This window comes from Ranitomeya variabilis, chromosome 4 (genome assembly GCF_051348905.1).
Source record: "Ranitomeya variabilis isolate aRanVar5 chromosome 4, aRanVar5.hap1, whole genome shotgun sequence".
Lineage (NCBI taxonomy): Eukaryota > Metazoa > Chordata > Amphibia > Anura > Dendrobatidae > Ranitomeya > Ranitomeya variabilis.
Window position 1 is genome coordinate 297,350 of NC_135235.1, and position 12,805 is coordinate 310,154.

General features: G+C 42.1%; 1 protein-coding gene across 3 annotated transcripts in view; it reads right to left on the bottom strand.

Moving 5' to 3' along the window:
• Window positions 1–12,805, bottom strand: part of SEC23IP (SEC23 interacting protein) — a 219,905-nt gene that overhangs the window by 14,804 nt on the left and 192,296 nt on the right. For 2 of the 3 annotated variants that reach the window (XM_077257880.1, XM_077257878.1), the window contains one exon: window positions 6,553–6,647. In XM_077257880.1, coding sequence (XP_077113995.1) covers window positions 6,566–6,647 — 82 coding nt within the window. In that variant the 3' untranslated portion in view covers window positions 6,553–6,565. The remainder of the gene's footprint in view (window positions 1–6,552; window positions 6,648–12,805) is intronic. The other variant, XM_077257879.1, reaches the window with a different exon arrangement.

Here is a 12,805-nt window from a genome sequence, read left to right on the forward strand (position 1 = left end):
GAAGTGATACTAATCTAGGTGACACCCAAAACAAAAATCCCTCCCACCTGGGGTCACTTAGCAAACCTGGGTACAGCCTTTGTCAGGGCAGGAGTCAAGCATGGGGCACGACATGGGTTAATAGGGCCTTTTAGGAGTCCCTTCCTTCATCTGATGCCCATGGAACTCTATGGACCACCACGTCCTTAGGTTTGACCTTGGTGGGACCTTTGCAGTTTGTGTCTTATTGGTTACTAATATACACTCAACCTTCTACTGCATATGTTACATGGTGAGTCAGGTACCCATTGGACTGCTTTGGGCAACTGGGCCTTCATGGTTAGAATCATAGAATGTTAGAGTTGGAAGGGACCTCCTGGGTCATCTGGTCCAACCCCTGCTCAAAGCATGAGTCACTAAATCATCCCAGACAGGTGTCTGTCCAGCCTCTGTTTGAAGACTTCCATGGAAGGAGAACTCGCCACCTCTCATGGCAGCCTGTTCCACTCATTGATCTCCCTCACTGTCAAAAAGTTTTTTATAATATCTAATTTGTGTCTCCTCCTATTCAGTTTCATCCCATTGCTTCTAGTCTTTCCTTGTGCAAATGAGAATAAAGATGATCCCTCTACAATGTGACAGCCCTTGAGACATTGGTAGACACCTATTAGTCTCCTCTGTCTTCTTTTCTGCAAGCTAAACATTCCCAAATCCTGTAAACGTTCCTCATAGGACATGGTTTGCAGACCAGTCCTACCAGTTATTTATATCTTTTTGAATCCTCTCTCTCTCTTTTCTAGTATTAGCTGTCCCTCCTAGCTTTGTGTCATCAGCAAATTTAATCAGTTTACCCTCAATTCCTTCATCTAAATCATTGATAGAGATGTTGAACAATACAGTGCCCAGGACAGAACCCTGTGGTACCCCACTTGAGACATTCTTCCAACTGGATGTGTAGCCATTCACGACTACTCTTTGGTTCCGATCACTAAGCCAGTTATGAATCCACCTCAGTTGCCTTGTCCATTCCATACTTAGTCATTTTTTCAATAAGGATTGTGTGAGATACTTTGCCAAATGCTTTGCTGAAGTCAAGATATACTATATCTACAGCATTTCCCTGATCCCAGTGATTCTGTCATAGAAGGAAATTAAGTTAGTCTGACATGACATATTAGTTACAAACCCATGCTGACTCTGGTTAATCACTTCATTCTTATCCAGGTACTTACATACATGTTGTTTAATAATTTGTTCAAAGATCTTTCCTGGTATAGACGTCAGACTCACCGGCCTATTGTTCCCTGCGCCCACCTTCTTCCCCTTTTTGAAGATAGCCAATATGCTAGAAGTAAAATCATCCTAACACCCTGCAATTTTTTAAAGTTACAAATTAAACCTTATGTTTAAATAGAATCTCTTTTTGCTATAACACTGAATAACTCGGCCATAAACTGTCGGCAGAAATGAGGACACAGTTTCTGAGCCAGCATATGACACAACTTTAAAGGGAATCTGTTACCCCCTTGAACGGATGTAACTAAGCTATTAATATGGGCATACAGGTATGACAATACTTAAAATAGTCATACCTGTATGCCTCAAATCTACAGTCTTTCCTGTGCCTTTGTAGCTCACATATCCTCAAAACATCAGCTATCCACCTCCGTGCTTTACAGTTGGAATGGTTTCTCTTATCATAGGCCTTGTTGACCTCTCTCCAAATGTAACGTTTATGGTTGTGGAAAAAAGTTCAATTTTGGTCTCATCACTCCAGATTACCTTGTTCCAGAAGTTTTGAGGCTTGTCTCTGTGCTGTTTTGCATATTGTAGGTGAGATACTTTGTGGCATTTGCGCAGTAATGGCTTTCTTCTGGCAACTCGACCATGCAGCCCATTTTTCTTCAAGTAGCTCCTTATTGTGCATCTTGAAACAGCCACACCGCTAGTTTTCAGAGAATCCAGTATTTCAGCTGATGTTATGTGTGGGTTTTTATTTGCATCCCGAACAATTTCCCTGGCTGTTGTGGACAAATTTTTGGTTGTTCTACCTGACAGTGGTTTTGTTTTCACAGAGCCCACGATTTTCCATTTGTTAATTACGGTTTGAACGCTGCTGACTGGCATTATTAATTCCTTGGATATCTTTTTGTATCCCTTTCCTGTTTTATACAGTTTAACTACCTTTTCCCGTAGATCCGTTGACAATTCTTTTGCTTTCCCCATGACTCACAAACCAGAAATGTCCGTGGCTGGATGAAAGATGCAAGAGTCTGTCTGGATCCCAGAAACTCACACATCTTTTACGCACACACACTGATTATGTGAGAAAAGCAGGGTGGGACCAATAAGTTAAAATTTTACTTTTAATAAATTGTATTTTTTTTAAAAATGGTGCAGAATAAAAACACCTGACAAACAATTAATTCACACTCACCTGCGTGCTGACACAACTAAACATATTAATCTGTGATAAATATTATTCCAGGCGTTACCAAAACCTGTATACTAACACAACCGGATAGATTAATCCGCAATACATATTATTCAGGAAGTACCAAAAGTTAAATTATCAAAAAAACACATGTTCCCAATAATACTCGCGTGTAAAGACTTATATAGAAATCGACTTTTGGAAAAATCTTAAATTAATAATCAGGGCAGAAAATATTACTGCTCAAATATAACAGATCATCTGCTGACCAAAGATAGCACACTATGTTCAAAATTAGCTAAAGGAACGATCTCACCTCATATTTCTTTGTTCATCCGGTGAAAAACAGGGACCTTTGTACCTGGTGTCATATAATGTGGGGGAGGCACCGCTTATTCATCCATACATTACCCCAAAATAAATCACCAGCCAGGACCCATACCATCACCCCAAGGCTTTTGCTTCCCAACGCGTTTTGTTTTTAATACTCATCAGGGGAAGTTATTACTAAGAAAAACAAAGGGTATCCATCTATCCTATCCTGTGGAAACCTATTATGCAAATGGGAGAAGAATGCGGCATGTTGTACCAGTTGTAATGCCGCGTGTTAAATAGACCGCCAGATGATCCTCATGTCTCGAAAAAAAATTTTTTTTATATCATAGCTATGGCAGAACTCTACTCCAAAAGAAATTTTTAAAAGGAGGGAGAAAAGTATTAAGTTGGATATATGGGGCTAATTGGAGAAATGGTATGGGAATAATTGAATGCCAAACAGTGTACTTATTAAGCTCTCAATATTAGTGCATGGAAAAATGCAGTAAGAGGGATAGGGATTGTGAGGTGTTAGATATTCCCTACAAAGCTCCTACCAACTGTAACCTACCTATCAAAGGAGGTTGGCACCCTACAGATAGATGAACGAGAAGTGGCGCCCCCATTCCGCGACGGCTGGCCCTGTCAAGGCCCTAAACAGCCCTCAATGAAAAGAAAAAGGGCGGACGGAAGGGCAGAAATTGTGCATAGGGCTTACAAATAGGGCTTTTTAATAGGATTACCTAGGGCGACCTTTTACTGCCTCCCTAAGGTACATAAAGGCCTAACACAAGCTTTAAATATAAAAAATTTTTTTGAGAGATAAACAGTGACTATTATCATATTTTTTCGTATTCTTTCGTCTTTTTATTGAACTAGTAAATGCTTTGACATTTTGATCCTCCTTCCTATATGGAGGTTTAGGTAGGATCTTTTTTGTTAACTAAACTCCTGTTTTGAGCACAAAGTATTCCTTTTCTAGGTAACCGTGCCTTCAGAGGATAATCTCCGCGGCATTACAACTGGTACGACATGCCGCATTCTACCCCCATTTGTATAATGGGTTTCCACAGGATAGGATAGATGGATACCCTTTGTTTTTCTTAGTAATAACTTCCCCTGATGAGTATTAAAAACGAAACGCGTTGGGAAGCAAAAGCCTTGGGGTGATGGTATGGGTCCTGGCTGGTGATTTATTTTGGGGTAATGTATGGATGAATAAGAGGTGCCTCCCCCACATTATATGACACCAGGTACAAAGGTCCCCGTTTTTCACCCAATGAACAAAGGAATATGAGGCGAGATCGTTCCTTTAGCTAATTTTGAACATAGTGTGCTATCTTTGGTCCGCAAATGATCTGTTATATTTGAGCAGTAATATTTTCTGCCCTGATTATTCATTTACGATTTTTCCAAAAGTCGGTTTCTATATAAGTCTTTACACGCGAGTATTATTGGGAACATGTGTTTTTTTGATAATTTAACTTTTGGTACTTCCTGAATAATATGTATTGCGGATTAATCTATCCGGTTGTGTTAGTATACAGCTTTTGGTAACTCCTGGAATAATATTTAATCGCAGATTAATCCGTTTAGTTGTGTCAGCATGCAGTTGAGTGGGAATTAGTGTGTTCAATTAATTGTTTGTCAGGTGTTATTATTCAACACCATTTTTTTTTAAATACAATTTATTAAAAGTTAAATTTTATCTTATTGGTCCCACCCTGCTTTTCTCACATATTTTGGATTGGTGGTCATAGCTTTATCTTTAACACACACTGATTACAAGCAAACAGGTAAAAGGCGAGGAGGTTACCTTTAGCAGCTATTGAAACCCATTTGTGTCAACGTCTGTGCATGTTATTCAGGCCCAAATCACCAGGGTATGTGAATTTTTGATCAGAGTCATTGGATGTTTTGGGCTGTCATTATGATTTAAAAAGAGAAAGCACAGTAGTTCAACAATAAATGGCTTCACATAACCACTAACCATAAGTGAAAAAGTTTTGGTGTTATCATTCATTTTCTCTGAAAAAAGGCCAAGAAAGCAAAAATTCTGCCGGGGTATGTAAACTTTTTGAGTACAACTGTGTATATAGCTGTAGTGAAATATGTATAGGTATGAATGTATGACTAGCAGTAATTTAACATCTGTCCTGAGACTGCAGGTCTCATAGCATATGTTATCCTAAGAATTCTGTCTCCAATCTCGCCAGGGGGCCTTTTTAAGAACCAGGAAGGGGAAACCTTTCACACATTCTGGCTCTTTTGAAGAGAGATGTCAATTACAGCCTGACACTAGCTATCTATGAGAAACGTTACACAAAGCGTTTCAGAGAAAATAATATATTCATTGGTGGAGTGGCCATGGTCCAGTATCAAACCAGCAATTATAATATTAACCTGAGAGGCTGGTCTAGAAATTTGACCTTCAGGTTGACTCTTTAAATTAGGCCTACACACAAAGAAAGATGTTCATCACATGTGAGGGCAGCCTGGAAAGCTCATGCGATCCATTCCATATTTCTTCCTCCCTCAGGGACAGAGAACCAGAATGCAAAGTTCGATATTTCTGTAAGTTTTATCCCTTTATTTTATCACTGTTTTTGCATATTTGTATGTCACTTTCTATTTCCATATTTTATACCCTTTTATTGTAAGCACTGTACCTTTTCTATTAAAGCTTAAAACTTTAATAAGTCTGAACCTTGTATGCTTTAAAGAATCCATAGCCTTAGAGTGTGTGATCCTTATGATTGGCAGCCAGTAGTAGTAATATTTCCGGGACTCATCGCCTGTATGTTCGATGAGTGGTGGCAGTGTGTATGAGTGGGGTGTGTGGCCTGTGTCAGTGTGTGATTTATGCTCCCATTACAGCATAGGACAGAGGTTGAATGCTGGACTGAGTGAGAGGAGATAGATTAACCCTTGCAGACGCAACCCCATGTCACCTGCTGAGAAGCAGGTACGTAACATAGTATTGAGTAGGATAGCTCTCACACCCCCTATATGCATGATGGGGGCCCCACATCTCGCTATATGCAGTATGATGGCCTCAACTCCTCTATATGCAGTACGATGTCCCCCAATGCTCCCTATATCCAGTATGATGTCAACACAACTCTCTTATCTGCTGTATATAAGCCCTCCTATATACAGTACAATGGTCCCCACAGCTCCCCTATATAGAGCATGATTGCCCCCACAGTTCTCCTATAGGCTTAGTATGATGGCTTCCATAGCTCCACTATATGCATTATGATGTCCTCACAGCTTCCTATATACAGTATGTGACCCCAAGTATTGATAAAACATTACATTAAAAAAACTCACCTCACGGCGGTCTCTGCAACGTGTGCTAATCATTACTGTCGCATCCAGTCTCAGACACACACTGAATGGCAGAAGAAGGAGCCATTGGCTCTTTGTTCTACCATTATATTTGAAATATCCTTAGTATGCAAATAATGCTGAAATGCAGACAGCGGTGACATTGCCGGTTCACCGATCAGCACTAGGTTCTCCTGGACTCAGAAACTCCATAGCAGCTACAAGGTCTGCCATTACAAACGCCCCTGAAGGAGATTCTAGGGCACAAGGGAGGATTATTTTGGCGGGCCATTCCAATCCTGTGTAGAGATCAGGGTTATAACAGTGGTTTGGTGCAGGGTGCAGTACTCAAAAGAAAATATCTTGTTAAATCAGATGTGTTTGTATCTGAAAAAAATTGCAATAAAGATGTTTTGGGGTTGGCTACTTAGGGTCCACTGTTCCATCTCGTTCTAAATGTTCTGATGATACCGTACATTTGACAAAGCACTTACCTACCACAAAGGGTTAATGTAAAGGCAGATCAGGAATCACATTCAGGGACTTGTAGATTTCTTTCAGTATTAGAAGAGCAGTGTCTTCAGATTCCCTAGAAATGACATAAGTGTGAGGATGTGTAGGAATCATAGCCAAAACATATAGGGTTGTACATACTTTGGGTTCACCCTTCATGTATGAGCACTCCTCCATGCTTTATATGTAATGGTAATATAAAGTGTAATGGACAATTGGCAGAACCTTAACCCCTTATCAGCAAAACCAGTTTTTACCTGATATTAAATTGGAATCCTTGTTTTTTTGTGACACATTGTAGTTCTTGATAGACTTACGTAGGTAAGATTTGCACACATTTATGGAATTATCAAAAATTTGACAAACACATAGAAAAATGTACATTTTTTAAACATTGTTGTAAGGACAAAAAAATTGGATAGGACAAAAAAATTGGATAGGACAAAAAAATTGGATAGGACATACAAAAAATAGTTCATGAATATCATTTTCCATATGTATACCTTGGGCTGGCCTTATTTTTCAAAAGTCCTTTTATTCTTTTAGGATGTGTGGTAGATTATCTCTGTGAGCCAGACACAGGAACATTTGTTGCTAGAGTCTTCTACTGGTTTACTAAAAGGTAGGGCATAAGCCAGTGAAAAATTCTGCAAAAATAAACATGGCCTTTCTGGCATAACGGGAAAACAAAAGATAACATATAGCACAGTCTATATGTCTTCGGGGATCCACCCGCTCAGGAAAAACAACAGGGTCCAGGGCCTGTGCTCCACATGAAAGCTGAAGTCCTGAATTTTTAGTAACCACCTAGTCATGCGGGCATTCTTCCCCTTCCTTTCCTTCATTCATTTCAGGGGCGCATGATCTTACACTAAACTGTACTTCTAGTACCTCAGTGAGTCAATTGCCCATTTGATGGCCAAGCATTCTTTCTCTATGATGGCCTAGTTCTTTTCACAGGAGAAGAGTTTTCTACTCAGGTAACATAGCTAGCATAGCATAGTAACATAGCTAGCAAGGACGAAAAAAAAAGACATTTGTCCATCCAGTTCAGCCGATATTCTGTCAGAATAAATCCCCAGAGCTACGTCCTTCTAAAGAACCTGATAACTGTAAGATACAATATGGTTACGCTCCAGGAAGATATCCAGGCCGCTCTTGAACCCCTCGACTGAGTTCGACATCACCACCTCCTCAGGCAAGGAATTCCAGATTCTCACTGCCCTAACAGTAAAGAATCTTCCTCTATGTTGGTGTAATAATTATAGGGGATAACTCAGGAGACTCTTTGCGTGGAACAAGACAACTACAGGACACAGTTTTATAAGTGGTAAAGTCAATATTGTCACACGATGATTCAAACAGGTGCAGAGAGAAACTCAAGTCCACAACACTTGGTGCAAAAAATAAACGCAGCTTAGCAGTCTATAGGAAACTTCAGAGGAAAATGCAATCAAGCCGAAAGTCTATGAAGCACAGTTATTCTTGAGGATACTTGACACAAATAAATCCTTGTCTTAGTCCATACACAGATAGATATGCTATAAGGCAGTTCAAATCATATCTTAGCTCAACCTGGGAGGCCTGGTTAATAGTCTCAGGTTATTGCAAGGCAGCAACAGCTTACATGTTCAGCAAATGCAGATAGAAGTAGACAAGAGCAGCAGATGAAGGAGGATTACTGGAAACTTGTGTATGCAGCAGGAACTCAGAGCAGAGTAGCAGGATCACCACACAGGTTCACAGGAGCAGGTGTATAGCCAGGGAGTGATCAGAGGTCAGGAGCTGGATGCAAGGCAGAATACTCTAGCACAGACTGAAGGCTGGGGTGGAGTTTTATAGCAGGAAGACACAGTGCACATGAGACCAAAGACCCATCTTGGAAAAAGGCAGTAATGCACAAAAGGTAAAAAATGTTCAGCGTCCTGACAGTTGGTGGAAAAACCTTCTCTCCTCCAGACGCAGAGAATGCCCTCTTGTGACCGTCACCTTCCTTGGTATAAACAGATCCTCGGAGAGATATTTGTATTGTCCCCTTATATATGGTTATTAGATTGACCCGAAATCGTCTTTTTTCTAGACTAAATAATCCTAATTTTGCTAATCTCTCTGGGTATTTTAGTTCCCCATCCCCTTTATTAATTTTGATGCCCTCCTTTGTACTTGCTCTAGTTCCATTATACTCCATGTGCGGTCTAACCATGGATTTGTACAGAGGCAGTATAATGCTCTCATCATGTATATCCAGACCTCTTTTAATGCACCCCATGATCCTGTTTGCCTTGGCAGCTGCTGCTTGGCACTGGCTGCTCCAGGTAAGTTTATCCTTAGGATCCCAAGTCCTTCTCCATTTCAGATTTACCCAGTGGTTTCCCGTTCAGCGTGTATTGGTGATATTGATTCCTTCTTCCCATGTGTATAACCTTACATTTATCATTGTTAAACCGCATCTGCCACCCCCCGGCCCAAGTTTCCAACTTATCCAGACTCATCTGTAGCAGAATACTATCTTCTCTTGTATTGACTGCTTTACATAGTTTTGTATCATCAGCAAATATTGATATTTTACTGTGTAAACCTACCAGATCGTTAGGGTTAGGGTTGAAGAGAATAGATCACAAAACACTGAACTTCGGTACCCCACTGGTCACAGCGACCCAGTTAGAGAATCTACCATTTATAACCACCCTCTGCTTTCTATCACTAAGCCAGTTACTTACCCATTTACACAAATTTCCCCCCAGACCCAGCATTCTCTTTTTGTGCACCAACCTCTTGTGTGGCAAGGTATCAAAAGCTTTGGAAAAATCAAGATATACCACGTCCAATGACTCACCGTGGTCCAGTCTATAGCTTACCTCTTAATGAAAACTGATTAGATTGGTTTGACAGGAGCGATTCCTCATAAACCCATGCTGATATGGAGTTAAAGTTATTCTCACTGAGAAAATCCAGAATAACATCCCTCAGAAACCCTTCAAATATTTTACCAACAATAGAGGTTCAACTTACTGGCCTATAATTTCCAGATTTACTTTTAGAGCCATTCTGTCTCTGAGCTCCTTGGCCAGTTCCTTTGACCTCATGATTCTCCTTTGGTCTGACATGCACTGTGAGCTATGAGGTCTTATATAGACAGGTGTGCGCCTTTCCAAATCACGTCCTATCAGTTTAATTACACAAAGCTGGACTCCAATGAAGGATAAGAACCGTCTCAAGGAGGATCACAAGGAAATGGACAGCATGAGACTTAAATATGAGTGTCTGAGCAAAGGGTCTGAATACATACGACCATGTGATATTTCAGTTTTTGTTTATTAAATTTGCACCCCGCCCCAGCAGCAAGCATGGTGGAGGAGTTGGTTTTCTCCTGTCAGATAACTGCTCCTTCACCTCAATCCCACTGCCATCCTCTGTTACCCTCCCTTCCTTTGATGTGCACTCTGTGTGCATCTATTCCCCCTCCAACCTCCAAATTGCTGTCATTTACCACCCCCCACCTTCTTTCACCACTTCACCACCTGGCTACTTTATTTCCTCTCCTCTGACATCCCTGCTATCATGATGGGTGACTTCAACATCCGCATTGACTCTTCCCTCTCAGCTGCCACTAAACTTCAATCTCTCGCCTCGCTCAATGGTCTTCTGCAGCCACTCACAAAGATGGCCACACATTGGACCTCATCTTCACCCACCTCTGCTCCCTATCTAACCTCTCTAACTCACCTCTTCCTCTTTCTGACCACATCCTACTCACATTCTCTTCCCTCTCCACTCCTTGTCCAAAATCCCCACTCCACAAACTCGCACACCCTCGCAGAAATCTTAAACACCTTGATCTACACTCACTCTCTGAATCCCTCCTCCCGCTTACAGACATAAGTTACCTACACAATGCGCATGCTGCTTCTGCTTTATATAACACCACAATAGCAGTAGCTCTGGAATCGGTCGCACCTCTCACACATAAAGCTCGCAAAATCAACAGACAGCCCTGGCACACCACCCTGACCAGTGAACTGAGACGGGCTACCAGGGTTGCTGAGCGGAGATGGAAAAGATCCCACTCCAACGAGCACTTCATTGCATTCAAACAGTCCCTCCCTACTTTCAAGGCCACCCTCGCTGCAGCAAAACAAACTTCTCTCATCCCTCATATCCTCCCTATCTCACAACCCTAAGCAGTTATTCAACACTTTGAATTCTCTCCTCCGTCCCCAGCACCCCCTCCCTCTCCACTCATATCGGCCAAAGACTTTGATGTTATCAATCTTCTGCTTGAAAAATGAGGCAGAGACAGTTTTGGGTGACAACCCCCAGAGCCCTTCCTCCTAACTGCTCAGCCCTCCTCCTCCAAAACCAAATTCTCCACCATTACAGAAGATCGACTCTCCACTCTAATCTCAAGATCACATCTTACCACCTGTGAACTTGACCCGATACTATCCCACTTCATCCCAAACCTCAAAACAGTCTTCATCCCAACCCTAACCCATCTCTTCAACCTATCACTATCAACTGGTGTTTTGCCCTCAAGCTTTAAACATGCCTCAATCACACCTATCCTCAAAAAGCCCTCTCTTGATTCATCCTCTGCATCTAACTATCGCCCCATATCACTTCTCCCCTATGCCTCAAAACTACTGGAACAACACGTCCATCTTGAACTGTCCACCCACCTCTCTTCCTGCTCCCTCTTCAACCGCTTTCAATCTGGCTTCATCACTCCACTGAAACTGCCCTAACTAAAGTCACCATTGACCCAATAACTGCCAAAACCAAGCGACACTACTCTATCCTCCTCCTCCTAGACCTGTCCTCTGCCTTTGACACAGTGAACCATTCCCTACTATTACAGACCCTCTCATCTCTTGGCATCACTGACTTGGCCCTATGTTTGATTTCATCGTACCTAACAGACGGGACATACAGCATCACTCGAACTCCACCTCCTCACCTCGCCCCCTATCTGTCAGAGTCCCGCAAGGTTCAGTCCTAGGGCCACTGCTCTTCTCCACCTATACCTTTGGCCTCGGACAGCTCATAGAGTCCCATGGGTTTCAGTATCATCTTTATGCAGACCACACACACATCTCAAATTCTGGACCAGATATCACCACCCTATTAACCAGAATCCCACAATGTATGTCTGCTATTTCATCCTTTTTGTTTGCTAGATTTCTAAAACTTAATATGGAAAAAACAGAATTCATAATCTTTCCACCATCCCACTTGATTCCCCAACAGACCTATCCATTAAAGTAAATGGCTGCTCACTCTCCCCAGTCCCACAAGCTCGCTACCTCAGGATAATCCTTGACACGCATCTCTCCTTCAAACCACATATCCAAGCCCTTTCCACTTCCTTCCGACTTCAGCTCAAAAATATTTCCTGGATTCGTACATTGCTAAACCAAGAATCTGCAAAAACCCTAGTCCATGCCCTCATCATCTCCCGCCTTGACTACTGCAACCTCCTGCTCTGTGGCCTCCCCTCTAACACTCTCGTACCACTCCAATCGATTCTAAATTCTGCTGCCCAGCTAACCCACCTGTCCCCCCGCTATTCCCCAGCCTCTCCCCTCTGTCAATCCCTGCACTGGCTCCCCATTACCCAAAGACTCCAGTTCAAGACCCTAAGCATGACATACAAAGCCATCCACAACCTGTGTCCTCCATACATCTGTGACCTCGTCTCCCGGTACTTCCCTGCACGCAACCTCTGATCCTCACAAGATCTCCTTCTATACTCCCCTCTTATCTCCTCTTACCACAATCACATACAAGATTTCTCCCGCGCATCCCCTCTCTACCCCAACACATCAGACTCTCGCCTACCGTGGAAACCTTCAAAAAGAACCCGAAGACCTACCTCTTCTGACAAGCCTACAACCTGCAGTAACCATTGATCGACCAAATCGCTGCACAACCAGCTCTACCCTCACCTACTGTATCCTCACCCATCCCTTGTAGATTGTGAGCCCTCACGGGCAGGGTCCTCTCTTCTCCTGTATCCTCACCCATCCCTTGTAGATTGTGAGCCCTCACGGGCAAGGTCCTCTCTTCTCCTGTACCAGTCGTGACTTGTATTGATTAAGATTATTGTACTTGTTTTTTATTATGTATACCCCCCTCACATGTAAAGCACCATGGAATAAATGGCGCTATAATTATAAATAATAATAATAAAGAGGGTCGTGGCAGAGCTGAAGAACGACTTGTCACAATAAGAGG